At 44.5% G+C, this 21,467-nt stretch overlaps 2 protein-coding genes across 4 annotated transcripts in view; one reads left to right on the forward strand and one right to left on the reverse strand.

Moving 5' to 3' along the window:
- smndc1 (survival motor neuron domain containing 1) overlaps nt 1–21,467 on the forward strand; it is a 147,318-nt gene that overhangs the window by 40,336 nt on the left and 85,515 nt on the right. The window contains exon 1 of one of the 2 annotated variants that reach the window (XM_060073127.1): nt 6,259–6,269. The exons of the other annotated variant lie outside the window; for it this stretch is intronic. The gene's annotated coding sequence lies outside the window, so the exon portion shown is untranslated. Of the gene's footprint in view, nt 1–6,258; nt 6,270–21,467 lie in introns of those variants that run through there. 2 annotated transcript variants of the gene reach the window in all.
- LOC132473135 (VPS10 domain-containing receptor SorCS1-like) overlaps nt 1,074–21,467 on the reverse strand; it is a 50,737-nt gene continuing 30,343 nt past the window's right edge. For both annotated transcript variants that reach the window (XM_060073121.1, XM_060073120.1), the window contains exons 11-27: nt 21,305–21,407; nt 20,804–20,880; nt 20,299–20,390; nt 19,549–19,656; nt 18,523–18,640; nt 18,108–18,241; nt 16,550–16,666; nt 15,805–15,976; nt 14,414–14,600; nt 12,764–12,897; nt 12,099–12,222; nt 11,000–11,112; nt 9,577–9,699; nt 7,636–7,735; nt 6,901–7,024; nt 4,728–4,882; nt 1,074–3,193 (exon numbers count right to left, since the gene is read on the reverse strand). In XM_060073121.1, the coding sequence (XP_059929104.1) occupies nt 3,135–3,193; nt 4,728–4,882; nt 6,901–7,024; nt 7,636–7,735; nt 9,577–9,699; nt 11,000–11,112; nt 12,099–12,222; nt 12,764–12,897; nt 14,414–14,600; nt 15,805–15,976; nt 16,550–16,666; nt 18,108–18,241; nt 18,523–18,640; nt 19,549–19,656; nt 20,299–20,390; nt 20,804–20,880; nt 21,305–21,407 (2,040 nt within the window). In that variant the 3' untranslated portion in view covers nt 1,074–3,134. The remainder of the gene's footprint in view (nt 3,194–4,727; nt 4,883–6,900; nt 7,025–7,635; nt 7,736–9,576; nt 9,700–10,999; nt 11,113–12,098; nt 12,223–12,763; nt 12,898–14,413; nt 14,601–15,804; nt 15,977–16,549; nt 16,667–18,107; nt 18,242–18,522; nt 18,641–19,548; nt 19,657–20,298; nt 20,391–20,803; nt 20,881–21,304; nt 21,408–21,467) is intronic.

Raw genomic sequence — 21,467 nt, forward strand, 5'->3', positions numbered from 1 at the left:
TCCGTCAGCTCCCCCTGCAGCGAGTCTCTCCCTCCCATTCCCTCCCCTCTCCTCCCTCATCTCTGTGTGTGTTGTGGTTGTGAATGAACGAGGAGGCCTTCAACCTGCCGCCAAGGGAAGTGCGTTTCAGTCCACAATCAAATTGAACAGTGACAATCGCTAATGGATGATTGGTCACGGCAACACATGACGACGCTCAATAGAAAGAAAGAAAAAAAAAAAAGGAAGGAAAACGAAAATGCGCTCATCAATTTCACACCGCTGCTAACACAATCTTGCCTGTTGGCTTTTGTTGTCGTGGGACATTCTTCTCGCAAGGTGCTACCCTGCCGGTGGATTCTCTCTCCTAGAAGACACTATTCGCTGGCTTTCCCGGGGAGGGGGATAATTAATTTGTTGCACGGCAAGAGAGCCGGAGAGCAAGCCTATTAAAATCACTCTGGGCCACTTGAGGCGTTTTGTTGTCCCAGCCAATCGCCCCGACGGTATTGTGCGAATAATTGCAGCGGCACAGGGAATGCTAAGTAACCCGAGGCACAACGGAGGAGGACGGGGGGGGGGGGGGGGGGGGGGGGGCGGGGGAGACTGGTTTGATCTGGTAAATTGAAATTGCCTCAAACATCCCTTTTTAGTTCCACATTCAATTTCCCTCAGATGAGTGACTCCATCACTTTGGTAAAAAACAGATCCAGACTCCAGCATGGCTCATTAAATGGGTTGATTGACTAAATGAAAGGTCAAACAACTTTCCATGCGGACAACAGCTTGTACCTCATGACAAACTGGTGCTCCACAGGCTGACTTGGCCCGGGTGCCAGTGCACTGAAGTCAGGATTTAAGGGGCATTTTCTCATGTTGTCTAACTTAAGTTATGTACCCTGACATCACAAGTGGGAGTGTCCACCGTGAGAAGTATGATTCATAGATTGACTTTACCAACTTGACTTTCGTACTTGTGATGTCACTACAGGGTCAACTGGCTTGTAGTGGCTAATCGTTGCTGCTGGTAAAATAGTAGACCTTTAAAATACTGAAGTATATTACTGAAGTAAGGATTGACACTTGTTCAAGAATAAAATTAAGGTTACCGCTTTTATTCTGAAAACCTCTGTGATTTCGTGAGCAATAAAACCAAAGTCAACGTAACACACAGAATGAAGCACATCAATAATAATCATATTAACAAATGTCTTGCCTATCCCCCAGAAAACTGTGGTATAGTTCACAGGTCTAGCGTTTCACATCCAACCAAGACTCGCATTAAGGAGACCAACAGAGCGAAAAAAATCTTCATGCAGAAATGTACAGTTTTTATATATCCACACGTTGCGTATTTAAGAACCTTAGCACATGAAGCCCAAACAGGTTCCATATAAATAACCAACCACAGGATTTAAAAAAAACATCAACAGCAACCCATCCTCCAGCGTCGGTCTTGAGAGAGTCCGCAGCATCGGGGGTGCGGGGGTCTATTCCATGCCGCGGGCCAGTCCACCCACGACCGACAGAAGAGGGACGTAGGCAATAGAAAAAGTTTTCCAATCAATGCGTCTGTCTGACACGCCAGTGGACGGGCACAACCATCGGAACACAAGAGGAAGAAGAAGAAAACTCAGTTTGCGCTGAAGGAGAGAGCAGTTCAGTTGCTTATCCCGGAGAGACAAGACGCGGACCGCGGCTCTATGCGTAGGCAGAGACCCCCTTGCTGACAGCAGATATGTCTTCGGTATCTCTGTCCCTTGCAGCCAACTAGACCGACACTATTGCAGCCCTTTCGCCTCCCCCACCACCCACCTCTCCTCCCTCTCACCTCTCTCACTCCCTCGGCTAGAGTCCTTGGAGGGGGAGACCTGGATCAAATGAAAGCAACGTCTTCTCGTATGAACACGTACAGTTAAACCGAGGAGAGGAGTAAATACAAAATGTAGCAGCCGTCAAGCAATATGTTCTGGAAGCAAAGCAAAGCCCAGGTAATTGCAGAAGCTGCAATCAACAAATTTGTAAAACATATTGGTATTTTTTATTCTATTTACCTTCCCCTTCAGTTCAGTACTGTGTCAGTACTTTGACAAGTTAGTACCCTTGAATGCACTGCACTTGTGTTATAGATAAAGAAATCTTTATTCTCTATGAGCTGAATGATGTGATTTTATGTGGCTGATGCCTGTTTTGTTTCATTGCATGCACACATCACATACAAATGTATAATCTACCTCCAAACAGCGAATGTGCAAGGAGATGGAGGAGAAAGGGAGACGTGTAACTGCGGGATTCATTTTGGCATCATTTGTTTCTTCAATTAATTTGTCAGGTTGTGGATTTGAGTGCCAATTTAAATTGTACTCTTTTTCATTCAGTCGGCTCCCAAGTCCCCCAAAACCAGGACATGACATATCCCTCTAATAAACTCCTATATTTTGTGTTGGATAAGAAGTACACAGATGTGGTACCCTCCCGGATGATAATTTGATTCATCTCGTGATAAGATCCCCAGATTGTGGGTAGACATAATAAAGAAGCGAGTTTGTCTCATAGCGGTGTGTCATTTCACACACCGCCACCAAGTCCTGTGGGCTCCCCACTGCACCAACACCAGGACCCAGATCTGTTCGATAACCATCATTCAAAATGATATTATTGTACAGCAGTGTCATGTTTCTTTCCCCCATTGTTTTCATATATATTAGATCCTAGCTCTATTGCAGACACATGGACAGACCGACACAGACGCATGGCACAGATCTCAGACAAGATAAAACAATCTGAAAAAAAAAAAAAACACGCGCACGCGTTGCAGCTATGTACATACGATATTTACATAAAAATCGCAAAGAGTTCCTTCCAAAAATACAAGTGCTTTGAGTCAGAGGAGAAAAAAAAAGCGCTGCGTTTATTTTTGAGGAGCATATTGGCGTATAAATCTGTACACATCTTCTCCCTCCGCCATGGTGTAGCGGGCAGCGTGGTGAGCGCTTGTCTGTCCACGCACGAGCGGCGGAGAAAAAAAAAGAAGGAAACAAACCCGGGAGTATTCACCGAGGCCGGGCCATTTCATAGTCTGTGTTTCAGCCACGGAAAAAGCCGACTGCCAAAGAAGACGTATTGCTCTTCCACTTGGCCATAGGCTCCCAGCGTTAAGACACATGGGGCGCTGCCTCCAAGAGTTTGATGTCTGTTCGGGAAGGCAGGTAGCCTGGCAGGAGAGGGAAGGAGGGAGGGGGATAGGGAGAGGAAGGAGAAGGAGAGGAAGGAGAGGGAGAGGAAGAAAGAGACGGGGGAATTATTTTATTTTTATTTATTTATTCTCGTCTTATTATGCAGCATTGAAGTATTAACATATCCACCGTCGTCTTTTTTTTGTGCTTGTGAGTGTTTCTCTCCCCCCCCCCCCCCCGCCCGTGTCAACACATCTATCTAGGCCGCGGGCATGGAGGTTGTTCAGCTACTTTAGGTAAATAAATCAGATGGAAATCGGATCAGGAGGAGCAGATGAAAATGCTTTCAACGCTCCGCTGCTTTCCCTCAGACACTAATTAATTTATATGGACAGCGGGGGGGGGGGGGGTACCCCCCCCTCCCTCACAGTGCACAAACAGTGCACGAACAGACACTTTTAGAATTGCCTTAACACACATGTAGATTGGTCACGTGGTTTATTAGCACAACCCACACGGGGGTATCTAGTCTCTGCTCCATTGGCTATTGTGTCTGTTGTACAGCCTGGGGGATACGGTTGGGAGCTACAGTGTTCAAATAGAAGCCCACAAAAGTACCTGGTTCGATTCCCCCATGTCTATAGCAGCCTAACCTGTTGGCAAGATGCCCCTCATTCCGCTGCCTGCTTGGGAGATTGAAATTGTAAAATAAATGATCAGATGCAACAACAGAAAGGCCGCGAGGAGATACAAGTGTGCTATCAGGTCAAGGGCAGGGAACAGGGAACCTCTGGGCTCAAACTCAACTGAACAGAAAGATAACAATGAAACAGCTACAGCGTAGTGTGATTCTGTCTTTGCTTCTGGTTTTATATGCAAATATGGAACATGAGTGAACATGAACGTCTGCTGGTGGTACGTGTTGTAAACAATGCGTTGCTTCAATCAGTGTCTGGAGATATGAAGCTACGAGAGGGTGCCAGCACTCTGACCATCTCTGTTACAGTGCATCTCTTCTATTCACAGCTATCAGCCAACAGAAATATTTGAGCAAAGAGCATTTCCATGGGCGACTCACGCTTCATGCCTGTGCATAAGAGTGTTTTGGTGCACTCCCAGGGTAAAGGCGATCAGAAGCAGGGGTTTTCAAACTGTGGGTCGCGACCCACAGGTGGGTCACAGCAGGGCACTCAGTGGGTCAGAGCAGAATGCGTTGATCTTTTCTGCTCTTCACAAATCGATATGCATGCCTACTTTCTTTGCCGGTTTCTTTTGATCATTAGCATTTTTGATGACTGGAAAGGGTACGCTGTATTGATGACCGAAACTGCGATAAATGTGAAAAGACAATACGCAAATGTGGCTAAAATCCTGTCATGTTGACGCCAACTTTAGGAATAATCGATGATGGGTAATTGCTCTGACTCTGCATCAGTACAGAAAAATAGAACGTTTTTTGCACAAAATATTTGATGGGTCGGTTTGGGTGCCAAACCTGGCTCATGGCCTCAAATGGTTTGGGAAACGCCTGATTTTAAGCAGTTAAAACAACCAGGTGGGAGGGGCATTTACCTCGGCGCGGGGAGTCCATCTTCACGTCGAGGCGCTCTAGTGATGCCATCGCGCCGCCCTGGACGTCAGCAACCACCATAGAAGTCACCGTGGGAATCACTTCCTGTTCCTTCTCCGGCTGCTCCACCGTGTAGGCGTCGCCACGCGGGGACTTCCTGTTGGGAGTTTGGGAGCACAAAAATTAAAGCGTCTTAAAAGTTTTTACTTCCAGCCTGAAAAGTGCTGGCTTTGATCCCTCATTGAATGCAGCCTGCTCATTCATGACATGTAAATTAAAGTAGAAATTACCATCTGTGAAAGGTAGTGGCTAGGGTGTTCGATTCCCAGCCTGACATTTACTGGGTTGATCTCCAAAATCTGCTTCTTTGAGCAAGATGCCCTCCCCACACTTCCAGGTCCTTAGTGGAGCACTTCAAAAGCACTTCAAAAGTCGTTTAGGCTGTAAGCACCTGCTAAATGCCCAAACATTTTAATAAGAAGATACCAACCTGCTCTTTGACTACATATAATTCTATTTGAAAAAAATTGCATGCTATGCAACTGAAACCAAGCCAATAGTAGTCAACAGGAATGTGAAGCACTGAGCTATTTCATGGTTGTGTTGTCACATGAGGGCCGGTCGGCCATCCTGATGGATTGCGGCGAAGATATTTTGTCTTGCAGCGTTTCGAGAAGCAACACAGCCCTCCATCCCCGCCTTCATTTTTCAATCAATACTTTTTTATTTTGTGCTACCAACAGCCGGCTTCGAAACAAGATCCTACCCGCCGCCGTTTGTTTTCTCTCCATGACGTTGAGTAAAGAAGAACGTATAGATTGTATGAATAAAAAATACAAAAATACTTTTTTCCAGGATTGGGGGGGGGGTGAATAGACCTTTGTTGGGCCCCCTAGGAGTTTGTCCTCTACCGGACACGTGTCGTGGCACGGTCGTGCCGACGTATAATAAATGCACTCGGAGGGCTTATCTCTTCAACCTTAGGTGCCATTCCCCACGCTGTACCTCCCACCCAACCACTGTGTTTAGCATTTCCCGAAAGGTCAAGCTTCTCCTTGTCAGACAGATGAATATTGATAACTACGGGACTCTGACACCCGGTTTGCCATGCGAAGAGAATTGATTAGGCTGTCATTCCACCGTAATACTCGGCCGATTGAGACAGAAGAGAATTGTCTTATTCCTTGAGGCTATTATTGTGTCGCAAATGTCTATAACTGCAGGATGCATGGCGTCTGGATACTCTGGGGCCGCGGGGCGGGAAAGTTTTGAAGGTGTTTTAAGGAAGGGAAGAGATCAAGTCAGACTGCGATCACGTCCATTATGCTAGACACGTGACCCCGCCTTCCCCTTCGGTGGAGACGCTGAGCCCTGCTAATCTTCTGAGCGATGACTGCTGGGGGTTCCACAGAAAGTGCAGACTGCAGTGTTTTTTCCGAATGCGCCGAAAGGTTGGTGGACCAATCGGACTGGGAGGCGCCGCAGTATTGAATCGAGTGATGAAGTTGCGTGCCGAATTTGAGCTTGGTAAGAGTTGTTTGTCTCTGGTTGGTGAGTTTCAGATGATTGTTTTCCAACCGAGTTGTCCGTTTCCCCCAATAAAATCTTTCAATATCAATGATGAGCTTTGGGCTTTAGAATGTATTGAATGGACACAACAATAAGTGGTCATGACGGAGGTTGTGGGAGAGAATAAAAATGAAATCAAGCACTAGTCATAAATTGGGAAAAAATGTTAATTTAAATAAAGACAAGATGGCAAAATAAGAGAAAAAACTGCACTTGTTTGTCGTCTTCTACTTGTATTTACTTGTCTCAAGGCACTGTTACCGCTTCTACCATCGCTCAACCACTTGAACCGGTACCATGGTTGGACCCTGCCTCGGAGGACACCTGGGGAGGGAACCGGGTCTGAAACAAAAAAAACCCTGACCCCACCTTTAAAAATGCTGGCTCCACTGTAAACGCCCCTTCTATTCAGCTGAAGGAGCAGTGGAAAAGGTCTGGCGCAGAAACGCCTGAATCAGAAGGTGACTGGGGAACCCCATCAGCCAGAAAGTCAGAAGTTATACACGTAATGGCATGTGTATAACCTAAGGAGAGAGGGTCGTCTAATGCGGACCACTCACTCTACAAGTGGTGCAGGGGTTGGGTTGTCTCATAAGGTGACTGTACCTTTTGAACTTGTATATGGCGAAGACGACCAGGCACATCAGAGCGATGGACACCAGCATGATGACTGCCGCACCGCTGTGATGGTGATTGTAGATGCCACTCTCACTGAGGTCCACTAGGGGCGCTGTCACACCACCACACACAAAATACAATCAGTGAAGTACAGCACTATGGAGGGATTTCTATGAAAATACCACGTATATAAAGGTCTAATCTAATAAGACTATTCTTAAACAAGTATATTACACACCTTATATACAATGATTTCAACAAAATTTGGTTAACATTCATGGCTTTATGGTATTTTAAATCTACACTGATGGGATAGTATAGTGTAGTTTTGCAAGTTCGAACCCTGATGTGAGCGGTGTCTACCTGTACACATCATGTGAGTAAAATGCCATAACAATAATTATTACAAAATATTTAAAATCACCTTTGAGTCACTTCGGATAAAAGCAGAAAATAAATGTGCTAAATAGCAGCCATGATGTACTTGCGATCTTTTAAGGGAACAACAGATGTCTGAGCTGAGACTAATGACAACAGAAAAAGGACTAATTAAAACACGTTTAGAGACAACCTCACATTAATCAGGGAGCGATTGATTAAGAAAGAGTCACACTTCACATTTCAGAGTACCTAACATCTCCCCAGGAGACAGTGTGTCTGTCTGTCCGTCTGTCTGCCTCAGTGCAGTGAGAACAGACTGGGGGCATTAGGAAGCAGACTCACCGGGGGAGAAGCGCGTGGCGTACACGTTGATCAGGACCCCCGGCCTCAGGCTGAACTTGATCAGGTCCTGGTTCAGGGCACTCATCAGGACCTGGAAGAGCTGAGAGGGGGGGGGGGGGGGGCAGTGGTGAAGGGATGAGCAGAGAACCTTCTGAAAGCATCGACAGCAGAGCAGCCAGACTCCACTGACATCAATATTTCAAGTATTCCCATATGATTGCAGACTTTCTGCAGGTCACTACTGAGTCTCTGTCTGTATTTACCATTTTTCCAACATGCATATATTTGAATGTTAATATACACGTGCACACAAATGCGATTAAAATACACACACGTGCGTGGACCCCATCGGCATGGTGGGGGTCCCGTGAGCATGTAGTAGGAGGAAATGAGTGTTCTAATTTTCCCTCCAAAGTGCTCAGTTTCCTTGTTTTTCACACCTAAATGAAGCGCTCATTAAGGGATCCCGGAATGACATCCAGAGCCCATTTGACTCCTTAGTCATGCCTCACTAATTCCATCTCCCACTTTCTCAAATCTTTCTTCCAACGGTTAAAATTAGACCGCGCCACGCAGTATGAATAATTACTTTTTATTCTAGTGGCATATCAGGGTCAGTAAATCTATTACACATTTTAATGGGCAGCTCCACACACAGACACACACATACACACGCGTGTGTGTGGCCATGTGCCCGCACACACATTGACACACCTACAAACACCTGCAGGTGGACACACACACACAACATACTGAAAGACACACATATACACAACATACAACCAACCACAACACGTAATCATAGATTCACACACACATTGCACAACGAAAAACGCATAAAGACGCCATGCACTTTATATCTTTCCTCACCGATCTCCCTCGCTCATAAACACACACAAACAGACATATATATATATATATACCACAGAAAACCGTCCTCATTAACTAAACATTTAATGCCAACACACACACACGCACAGACACACACACACACACACACACAGACAAACACACACACACACACACACACACACACACACACATACAAAAACAACCACACACACGCACAGAGCAACTCTGGTGCTCTGAGTCGGGCAGGGATGTGAAGATTTATGACAGTATTGTGTGCGAGGCAGAGCCAGGTAATCAGACAGCCTTTAGATAAATACGTCTTCGTAATTCCCTCCGTTTGCTGTCGGCCTGCCAGCCCATCGTTCTCTCCCTGTTCTGGCTTCAATTACGCCATTGCATCGATGTAATTAAATACCCATTAACTTGGTGCAAGACAAACTATGAGCCAACCAAATTATTATTCTTCCTTTATATGTATTTTCTCCCAAAGAAATTGCGGTTTATGATTAAACAACATGGAGCATGCCTACCTGGAATACACTGTGATGATCGTTAGTTGCTCATGCATATTCAAAGTGCAATGCCATAATTGATGAATATTGAATTTGTCCGACACTGCGGTGATGTGCACGTAATGAATGGTTGCCTGCAATATATAAACGCTAATAATATATATATATTTACGCATAGTCTGATTAAATCTATCAAAATGTATCTATGCCTGTGGATTTATTAAATTTGTTTGAGCTATTCAGTAAGGCGCGTCTGTATATCGTGATGTTGTTTTAACCTGTACTAGATAGCAGTGACATCGTAGTAGATGGGTGAAGAGTGCCCTCTAGTGTTAACAACATACAATACACCTCCTAATTGTCAATGTTGTAAAAGTCATTACAACATTCATACGGAGAATGTAGCTTAATAATGTACACCATGTTATTATAGAAAGGGCATTGTAATATAAAACCATGCATTTTTCAAAAGATCAGTCTTGCAAGATAAGACTGTCAGGCAGTCAAACTTGAAAAGAGATTCAAACCAAAGTAAATATCTCCCATCAAATGCTGGTACTACTAATATATGAACTACCTGATCCAGATGGGCTGACTTGCCCTCCCCGCTTCCGTCTCCGGGTACGATGAAGACCTCAGCAGCCGTAGGGAGTCCAGGGAACACGGACACCAGGACCTGCTCCCTTCTGATCCCCGTGGCCTGTGACACCCGGACAGATGGAGAAGGATCAGTGGGGAGGTCAGCAACAACACAGGTCATGATACAGAACCACCATGGTTAAACCATGAAGATGCATAAAATGTATAAAATATATAAATGTGAATGTTGTACTATGACCTATGACCTTTTTTAGTTCAGCTTGAGTCCAGCACTCTTTGAATCCAGTAGCGTGAAATCCTTTACTTTACATCTACCTCTCAAATCTGTGATTCTCTTTAATCATCCTATCTCTTAGTTCTTGCAGGCTCCCCCCCCCCCCCCCCCCCCACCAAGTTGCTAAGCACTGCAGCACTGCAGTTTCACTGCCCAGGAAACCTCCACATGAACCTCCACCGACTGCCACTTGGCATTTGAAGAATGAACCCGTGCAATTAAACAAATAACTATTTGCGTCCGCCATCGCCTCCGCGGCGTGGACTGCTGTGTCGGGCCCGGGTGCCATGAAGCCCTCCTCTGGTGGCATGGCGGTTAATTTCCGTGTTGGGAGAACGCCGCCCCCGCCCCCCACTGTCTTCTCTGCTAAGTATTGCTCGGCTAAGTGCGGCCACGCTCGCGCTGTCAGCCCGGACCACGCAGATCAGCCCGGACCGCCCGCCCCGAGCTGACAGCAGCTGGTAAAGGGCAGGGTGCTTTTAAGTGAAAGCAGAGGTCTGCCGTCTGGCTGCCAGTGCAAACTATGCTAATGTCTGACAAGACAGAAGGTCAGAACGTGAATGTTTCATACGCCGACGTTGGTATATTTATATATGGGTCCTGGTATCTAGGTCTTTTATGTAACCTGCTGCTTTTCTGACATTCCTGGATACACCCCCACTGGGGGATAAGCGAGGTTCAACCTACACTCACAAACACACACAACCGTGTGTTCGTTGTGTCCTTGTGTTTTGCCAACATCTGTATCCCTTTAATGAACCGTGCGCTGCAAGGTGTTTGGACAGGCAGCCAGGGAAAGGGATAATTACACGGCTAATGAAGGTGAAAAGGTAGTGCAAATATATATCAACATGACAAATACAAGCGTGCACACCAAAAGCTATTTGCTCACGTTGCACTCATGAAGGATTGTTTCTTTTTACTATCTAGAAACGTGCTTCCAGAATCTACTTGGGGAGTAGAGGCGTGTCTCCAGGCCTAGATCTGGGGTATAAATAAAATAACTCACTCTGCGATGGCATATACATTCTCAGCACGGCTCGGGGAAAGTTCAGGCTGGGGTTCGGCGCCCGACTGAATTATTATGGACCACCCGAGCGCCGGGGAATGTCTGTAACCCGGTTACCTGGATCACCGAGGTCTTGACCACCCGGCTAATGTCCTCTCTCCACTCCGCCACCCCGGGGTTCAGTTCGTCCAGGTATGGGGAGAAGGCCAGGACATTCGACCGGAAAGACTCTGCAGTAAGAGGGGGAAGAAAAGAGAGAAAGAGAGGCAGGGGGAAAAAAGAGACAAATTACAGTTCAATATGGGGAGACATCCTGGATCGGTGTGTTCTTTGGGTTCCGTTTCTCCGTTCAGTTCGGACCCATTACAACTGTAATCTGTCAAGGCCTTTAAACTCAACGTATAGGCTTACCTTTGCACTTAATGGTTCTTTTAAAGAAGCTGCGAGGCGTGTTCTTTGGTCTACATCTACCTCTCAAAGGTGTGCGAGACTCAGCTTTTGCTGTTTCTTCTTTGTCCCGTTGTTTCCCTTGTTAGGCCTGGAGTGTCCTTTGCATTGATTGATTTTATCTGATTTGTTTGAGACAGTGAGAAGGTTCTAGATCAGTACTTCCCAGGCTTTTGTATGCGTGAAAAGGACTCCACTTGTATCTGCTCCCCACATATGGTCTTAACCCCATGTAATTATCAGCATTCGCCAGCGACATCAATGTCCAATTGAACATATGCCAATAACGCTACACTAGTCACTTGTTGCTAGTCTTTTTTTTAGTCATGGGGACTTTTTAAAGCTTTAGAAATTACTATTTTTTACCTGAAATGCACCAACAAATATCTATAGCTTAAGGGGAAACTTTCAGAAGCACACCATTCATTCAAGTCAGATACCAGTGACAACACAATCCGACCCAATTGCAGGAACTTCATTTTCTCTTCTATTCCGACTACGTTTGCGTTGCTGTTTTAAATGTGCGACCTGTGAAACCCAACCAGATTACGTAGAAAGCTAGAAAGTATCTAATTATGATTCCGGACGAGTCAGCAATCCCCTGCGACCCGTAATCGCAAATCAGGCAACCGTGAGTGGGTGCCCTGACCCACATATCAGGAACCACTGTTCTAGATGCTGCTCTCTGGGAGGAGGGGGGGGGGGGGGGGGGGGTAAGGGCAGGTCTTGAAGGTCAACGAATGGGGGTGGGGTCTCCTGGGGGTCTCACCGTACACCGCCACGGTTCCCTGGTCCTGATGGACGGTGTTGCCCGCGGACGCCTGCACCACCACGTTGTGGAGGCCCTCCCTGGAGAAGGAACACGAGATCCCCGCATCTAGGGTCACCACGGGCTGGAGGGCGAACAGACAGACGGTCAGACGTGGAGATAGGAAAAAGAAAGACAGAATGAAGCAGAGAAAGAAGGAGAAACGCAGACGGACAAACAAAGAGGGCTAGAAAGAAATAGACATAAAGACATGAAGAAAAAGAAGGCAGAAATACAAACAGTCAGAAAGGAAAGAGTGAAAGAAAAGACATAAAGAAAGAAAGAACACAGAAATACAAACAGTCAGAAAGGAGTAGACCCAGAAAAATAATCAATGAAAGATGAACGGGGGCCATTAAGTGGAGACAGAAAAATAACAGGGATAAGTGAGTGTTATAGCAGCACAACATGTGGCACAATGTTGTCAAATAAGACAACTTGAAACCTTTCTGGCTCTTACTGATCCGTTTATTTTTTACACAATGTTTGTGTTTTATGTCGCTTTCCAAATTGTATATGTTTAATAAATCAACTAATAAACTGAACGCCATTTTGGTTTTGGCAAGAGGCTAAGTCACTTTCATGCCAATAAAGATTTACGACCGCAACAGCGAGGGGGGGCTGACCTCCGTCTTGTTATCCAGCCACCAGTAGTAGGTGACGGCCCCCACGTTCCCGGGCTCCAGCACCGTGGACAGGTTCACCGCTCGGTTCCTCAGGGCCACCGGGGGAGCCAGGAGCCGGACCCGCTCCAGCTCACCTGCAACCGGGACACACACAGAGGACACCGTTTGAAACCCAAAGTCAAAGGGTTCTATGCTAATGTTCATTCAGTGTAGGGCGACAGTCGAGATATGATCATACTTTATAACACAGCCCAACACACAGGATGTTGATAGGAATCAAAATGGTTTAAATATGAGGAATAAATGAACAAATAAATACAGAAAGTATATTTATGTACACAATGCGAGAAACTAGACATTTGTGTATGGACTCCTAGCCATATATCCCTAACCATACTTAACCACACAGCAAGTTATGGCTATATATGTACGCAAAAAACAATTTTTTTTTATGTATAACATGAAAATAGCACATTCTGCAAAATGGTATAAAAAAGAAATTCTCTCAAATGAAGTGAGTGGCGTCAAACTGGGTAACACAGCCTTTAGCTGATTTGTTTCTTAAAAGAGAAAAGACGGAAAAATCAATATTAATATTCATTCCAGTCACGTATGGCTGCGACTCCTCTGGCCTGATTCACCAAGAGGCAGGGACATAGGCAGTGACTTTTGTCATTTCTGTTCCCTTTCAACAACTCTGCCTTCGATAAAGCCCACAGTGGTGTTCCACTCCTCCCAAACGTTCCTCATGAAATCATTCCCGAGGCGCGAGGGCAACGACACAAGAGGTTCTGTGAAACCACTGAGCATAAAGTCAGGGCCAAGAGAGAGGGAGAGAGGGAGGGAGGGAGGGTGAGTGAGAGAGGGATACATCATACTATTGCTCCATCTGTCTGAGGAGGAGCGTGTTACACCTAATTAACCTCTCGCCACGACCGTGTGATTTGGGCGCTCGCGGGAACCGTTGGCCAGTGGTATTAATTAGAGACACCTGTGCAAGCGGGCCTCTGACCAGACGTGGTTATGGGCCGACTGGGCGGCGGTGGAGACCTCATTATGTGGTTTGGCATGTCAAGACCATTACGGTGCGCTGCCGAGTCCGGAAGGAGCCAAGGAAGTCTTGGTGTTTAATACTTAATAAGTCAATTAGCAGACTTTCTTTATTCAAAGCGACCTGGAACTGAAATCAGATACAAGCATGCCACGAAGAGGCAGCGGCACCTTTGCTCAAGGAATCCTACGGGATGTTGACAATCGTTGGAATCAAACACAGTTCCTTTCGGCGGGGAGACCCTTGCCACTCATCCTGAGTTTTTATCATGGTTATTTTCCCACATTGGAGTGGGCTGTATGATGATAATATTTGATCCCCTAATGTCCACAGGGACATGCAGGCTCAAAGCACAGGATGCCCTGCCCCTTTACCTGCTCCTTAAAGAAATGGATCTGAAATCACTGCAAGTCGAACGACAACATCTGTTCAATGACTCAATAGTAACCACAGGGGGAGTTCCCTAAAGAAAATACCCGTTGTTGGTTCTTGATTAGTCGCTGTATCTCCGATCAACGGGTGTCATGGCAACCATGATAACCAGGGTAATACGTGGGTGTTTTCTCAACTGCCACTTATTCTGTAGTTTGCGGACTCACAGGAGACGTGTAGGAACAGGGTGACCCGGTCCGACCCCAGGTGGTTGCGAGCCATTGCCGAGACGTGGTAGATGCCAACTCTGTTGTACATGTGGCGGATCCCATCCTCGATGGAGCTGGTGTTGGCGTAAGACACCGCCGTGCCGTCACCAAAGTCCACCGTTATGCTAGTGGTGGCGCTCGCACCCTGCAGACAACACAACACACCAAACAACACACATACATGTGCAAGGTAACAACAGTGTCAAAACTGGCACAACAGGATATTGTCCACTTCCATCTCAGCTTCCAAGAATTTAAGTCCAATAAAATCGTAATGAAATGTACATTAAAATGATAGTGCATTCATTAATTGTGCAAAATCATACATTAATTGTGCAAAATCATACAACTCAAAACTAAACTAAGACACACATCTGTTTGCTGAGATGGAGATGATCATTTCTCACTGGGCCAAGAAATCCACCTAGTGACGCACAGCCTATTAACCATCACCCCTCACAGAAACAAACAACAACAAAAAAAAAAAAAAAGACAAGACAGAGCGATTCACTGAAATGAATACCCAAAACAAAACACAAAACACGAATGACCACAGGTCACACATTTATCTTTTTGTTTTCAAGTTTGGTTTTGTTTGGTCAGTTTCCGCCATTTGTGGTCGACTTCAATGACAATTAGTTTCTCATTTCAACAGTCTCATTGTTTACCACTTCAATTTGTTTACCCCTTTGTAACAGAATGAGCCAGGAAAAGCATGGAGGGATTTTACGCCAAAATCGAATCTACCTAACTTCTTTACAGTAAGTAACATGAAGGAAACATTTACCGGATCATTATTATAATGTTTACAATAATACTAGAATATACATTGATATTATATTATCATGATATCAGCACGATTCCATTCCCCTTCTTAAATGAACAGCAGTAATTTACAAACCTAAACATCTGTAGTATTTATAGTTAATGTGTAGCTAAAATGGTTACTAGCTCTTGTACATGTTTTTTAGTTCCTTTGAAAAGCAGTGCACCAATATAAATCTGTTGCATGTTCCTTTATTATGTGTTAACTTACTTGGCTAATAAAGAGCTCCTGGATGTGATAGCAGTGCAGTGTGCTATCAGTGCCAGCTAGTTACATTTGAAGGATTGAAAGAAATCCCTAAGGAGAAAGATGCCTCCTCCCTTCTGACATTTTTCGAACTATTATTCATCCTGGGATTTTTTCGAAAGAAAAATATTATTCTTTAGGGATATACCATGTCCTGAAAGTAAGACTAATCTGAGCATCAAGTCACCTTTTCTACAATCATGATGACATTACACACACACACAACACTTTATAGACGAAGAACACAAACACACACACACACTCCTGGCGTCAGCACCTCCTCAAGGAAGACGAGGAGGGTTACGTTGTTTCCCAGCGGGGCCACCAGGGTCTGCTCCATGGTGAGCAGCTGCAGGCCCCTGGGGGCCGAGCTGGGGCATCTCTGTCGCCTGGGGCCCGGCCGTGCCCCACCTCCCACTGTGCAATTATTGGACAAAGCCCTGCGGTACCTAGGATACACACACACACACACACACACACACACACACACACACACACACACACACACACACACACACACACACACACACACACCAGAAAAATATAATGTGTTATTTGAAGCTTACGTATATACTGCATTTCTGCTGTTCTTTCCAAAGAACAGCAGTATTTCAGCAGCTGTATTTCTGATATCTTTCTCTCCAAAATCTTTTTAAATCCTGCTTTCTCCCTCTCTGTTCTGTATAACTCTTTACCTATCTATCTATCTATCTATCTATCTATCTATCTATCTATCTATCTATCTATCTATCAAAACACAGTGTGATAGATGGATAGTCGTGATGTGAATGAATACATTACATGTACAGATGGATGCATAGCTTTCATTTCTTAATAAAGGACTTCACATACACTTCCAGAAACACACACACAAAAACACACATTCACACAAAACATGAGGAAGGTGGCAGTATTGAGTCACAGTTTTTCATCAAAAAGCAGAGGATAATGTTAACTCAATAAAAGTGTTCCCCGCTATTCATCCACTTCTATAACACCTCTCTCTTGCTCTCTCTCTGTACCCGGTTCTGTTGAGGTAGCTCTCAGTGGTAACGGGGCAGTCTCGGGACGCTGCTGTCGGGACAAACCAGAACGTCGGCGAGCAGCTCCCATCCGTGCCCCTCTCGAAGCCGTAGTCGCTACTCAGTCAAGCCGTCGAGTTGCCATGGAACGAAACATGCACACAAATTAGTTTTCAAATGTTCACAACCAATAACTGAACAATATTTCAGTCTTGTGGGAGGCAGAGGTAAGGTTATTTATATCATAATGTAGGCACAGTGTTTTTGACATTCATTCTGATAACTTATTATACTACGGAAAATATATTGAACTATAATAAAATGAATTCAATATAAAAAAAACCTTCATATTTTAAAAGTTGAAAAATTGGCAAGTTTCAGCCTTTAAGCAAGATAAATAATGAGAAAATGATCTGATTCCCCTTCTGTTACAGCATGCATTTAAAATCTCCTAAACATTTGTCTCTAGCTCCTTCACTTCGCCCTGAAAACCCAAACAAACTTCCCTGTAACTTCCCTGGACTATCGGACTTCAATTGGCACTGAAAAAGCAACCTAAAACATTCCCATAGTTTGTATATATATATATTTATTTCCAAGCATTCAACATAAAATATAAAACATATCTTAACCATCTAAACATATTCGACATTTGAAAACTATAGTCTCCCTAGGGTCTTCACTTGGCTCCGAAAACTCAAACAATACATCTTCCAATAGTTTGCAGGATATATATTTATTTCCAAGCGGCGGTATACAATAAAATACCCATCTTAACCATGTCAACATTTCCAACTTTCTGATTTGTATTATACTCATCCAACTTCACTTGGCACATATAACTCAAACCTGAACCCTTCTTCCTGTAGGATATATATATATATACACACACAGTATGTGTGTATTTAAATATAAATCTTCCATATCAAACTTCTCAATATTTGAAATCTAAATTCTGCATTTGGCACAGAAAACTCAAAGTCAAACATGAACTCTTCCTGTTGTTTGTATATATGTATATATTAATAGTAATTATCCTAATCATTCTTGAAAATGTAAGTCTGTAGTCGCTCTACCTTCTGCAAACTCAAACATGAACTCCTACTGTAGTTTGTATATATTATTTCCTAGCATACAACATATAAAAAAAACACATCTTAGCTACATCAACATTTCTAGCATTTAAAGTCTGTCTAACTTCAATTGGCCCTGGAGACCCAAACATGAACTCTTCCTTTACTTTGTATGTTTATTTCATGGCAATCGCCAGAAGGAAAAAAAAACAAATCTCAACCGTATCGAAATTTCCACCATTTGAAGATTATAGTCTGTCCAACTTCACTCGGCACTGAAAACCCAAACTCAAGCAGCAACTTTTCCTGTAGTTTGTATATATTTATTTTTCCTAGCAGTGGGTATAATAAGAAAAAAAAACAGTCCTGCCTGTGGAGATTAGGAGAGTGTGATGTATTGGATTCACTGATGCAGAAAAGAAGAAATGTGCTCAACCGCCACCACCACCGCCAACCCCCCCAAACACCAACAACCCTGCTCTCACCACTCAAAGTCTGCCTCGGTGCACGGACATGGCACTGAGTCCCGGGCGCGCTGCTGGTCCCTGGTCTTCACGCACCGGGCGCTGCCTTTTAATTTCTGGAAGGTTCTCTTCACGCCCATGATGCAGACCTCCCCCTGTAAACACACGACGTGCTGTTGTTGTGGTTGGTTGGAGTAGGGGCGGGGCTGGACTGGACCTTATGTGACCCGACATCAAGCATCAGCTTTATTCCTTGATAATTAAAATGTTTCCCGAGCTAAGGATGAGAGGGGGCCTGTGACGCCCTTTAAGACTATGGGCTGGGATGGAGGGCTTCGCCCCGATAACACACATGACAAATAATCAAGTGCAATAGACTTGACTGTTTGTCGTGTGAGACGAGTAGTGGTCAAAATAGTAGCTGGCCTGGCCTTACCTCGTTGTGTAGCTGCCAGGTCAGGTAGTCGTCCGGCTGACAGCGGTGGCTGAAGAAGGACCGGAAGTCGATCTTCACCAGCTGCCACTCAGATCGATGGCTGAAGTGACCGAATATTCTGCACAGAAGCAACACAGTCACACTCATCTTCAGCATCGACGTTTGGTCGCTCGGCGGACGCACTTATCCGGAGTGACGTCGCAAAGCAAGGGTGCCAACCACCGGGGCATACGAGCAGAATTGGGGTGGGTTGGGAGAGTGCTGAGGGCAGCAGGTTTCTGAAACGTGACAGGACAGGGTAGCTGGAGGAGGCAGAAAATGCTCACAGTAATGTAGCACACTGCCCAAGCGACCGCTGAGAACTAGATCAAGCGCTCCCCAAGCTCCCACTACAATAAGCATAAACAAATAGCAATTTTTCAAGTGATTACACTTTGAGACGGCAAGCAAACAAAAATCATCCAAACGCTATTTTCAGTTCTGACCTTTATATTAATAAATGGAGTGTTTCAATAAGGTGCTATATCAAAAGAGCAATATTTCCCCTCAACAATATTCTATTATAGTAGATAGCATAGCGCTGTGGCTAGGATGTTCAAATTCCAGCCATAACGTACTGAGTTTGAACCCCTACGGTCCGCAAAGCTGTAGACATCCTTGAGCAAGAAACCCAGATACCTTCTCCTGAACAACCTGTTTCTGGATCCACCTGTATGTCACTTTGGGCTAAACACATATTCTAAATTACTAACTATATAATAGTTAATATTATACTATTTTTCAATGCTAGAACATGGGCATCAGTCTCAATACCAATCCAATTTGTTCTAACCTTTGTTCAATCTATTGTAACTGCAGTTTCCTTTCGTTTTCTTTTTGACTTGTTAATGCATTTCTTTTGTGCCGGTAAAACCGGACATCGGTCCGGATCTCTTTCGGTTCAGTTTTGTCTGTCTGTCTGTCGTAACCACGTCTATCGGTTGGACACAAGGGAAGTATTGAGGTTTTTGTAGCAAGTCTACGTACGTCATAATAAGGGTGTCCTCCCCTGGCTCCCCCAGCACCCCGTCCACGTAGAGCGGGGAGGAGGTGAAGCTGTACTGATCCCAGCGCTGGCCTTCATCAAAACTCAGCCTGGAGGAAGGAGGAGGAAGGAGTACAAAACGGGTGACTAGGGAGACCAGAGTTACAAAAAGAGGTCAGCTCCATCAGAAAGGAAAAAGAAAAGTACATTTTGCAGTTTTTCACCAAGACATAATGTATATTTTCGAGGTCAGGGTTCCCTAGGTTGGTGTATTGTTAGGAAGGTCGGAGAACAACAACCAGGTGACTAGGGGGATCAGGGCTACAAAGAGACGTTCCATAAGACATAATAAAAGCGCATGCATGTAACGGTTTTCCCTTGAAGATCTGTGCTTGTTTTTCAAAGACAACTGTGCCATATATGACGGGTTCAGAAGAAGAATACCGAGACTAGGGAGTATTAATGCAGTTTGATAAGTAAAACTGTTTTGCCTTGAGACATATTGTCTATATTTCAGAATGAAACAACGATGTATGGTTTGGGAAAAAGAGCGGCTGTAGACGCAAACAGAGATGAATTCAATCATAATGCAAGTATCCAACTAAGAAAGACAAACTGACTAGGGGGCTGACTGCAAGAAATAGACCGACTACGGGGGGACGGCTATTACAGAGGTGAATTCAATCAGAATGAAAAAAATAAATAATAATTCACACATTTCCCTGGAAGGCATAATGCATATATTTCTGTACCAGATATGTCTTATGGGCAGCGGAGTGTGTCGTATGGCCACCAGAGCACCCCCCTGGTTCAGAAACAAGACGCTGTATTCCTCCTCAAACACCTGGGAGAGAAAACCAGAGCAATTCCATTTACACCGTTTGAGCTGGACTTGTTATTGCAGAGAGACGGCTACAGCAAACATCCACGCATCTGAATATTTGATGGTGTGCATGGCAATTCTCCCAGATTCCGACAAACTAATTGCCTGAATTGAAGGTTATAGGGCCAGGCCACCCTCATCAGAATGTATATAAACATAATTTAATTAATGTATTTTTAAACAAGACTTAATCTCTCAAAAAGATATTCACGCACACTGAAGTTAAGCCAGTCAAGTATCAATTGTTTGTTATGAATTGTTATTCACCCGATTTTCTTCTCTAAGCGGGTTTATAGAAGCCGAAATCAAAATCAATTCGCCCTCTCTTTGATATGAGTTCAAACTGCCCAGAAAGGCAAAAACAAGAGTGCTACCTCTCTCCATGTGTTCCCGGCATCAGATGTAATGAAAATGCTGACGTTATTGCTGGTTAATTCAGGGCCCATCACACCTGCGCACAAAAAAACAGCTATTATTTAGAAGGACATGTTTATAATCATCAACAGAAAGAAAAAAACAATAAACTGACAAAGGTCTCCGATCGACATGAATATACCTCATTTTGCAAGAAACATTTTCAAGTATGCCAGTTTGAACCTTTAACACATGAGGGTACAGTCATGCAGGCCAAGCACAGTTCATGTGTATCCTAGTAGAAAAACAATCCTATGAGTACAGAAAACCATTTTTGCTCCACTGTCAGAACTGTAACATGAAATATAGACTTGCTCGCACGAGAATGCTGCCAACAGAGGTACCATTAGCTGTGGAACAAGCGACTATTAGGTAAAGTCGAGGGTCTACCGCCTGTTTCCGTGGCAACCAGCCATCAGCCGAAAGAGTTGAACATTTACCGTGTTGCACAACTTCCTTACCTGACGCAATTATAATTCCTGGAGCTGAGTCTTTGCTCACAATGTTCCCTGAAGTGTAAGGGTTCTCAGACACATGGAGGTGCAGGTGCAAGGAACAAAATGGCTGACAAACAGGAGGATATAAGAGAGGGAGAGATATAGGCAGACATTAGTCACAATTATA

The sequence above is a fragment of the Gadus macrocephalus genome, chromosome 15, assembly GCF_031168955.1.
Source record: "Gadus macrocephalus chromosome 15, ASM3116895v1".
NCBI lineage: Eukaryota > Metazoa > Chordata > Actinopteri > Gadiformes > Gadidae > Gadus > Gadus macrocephalus.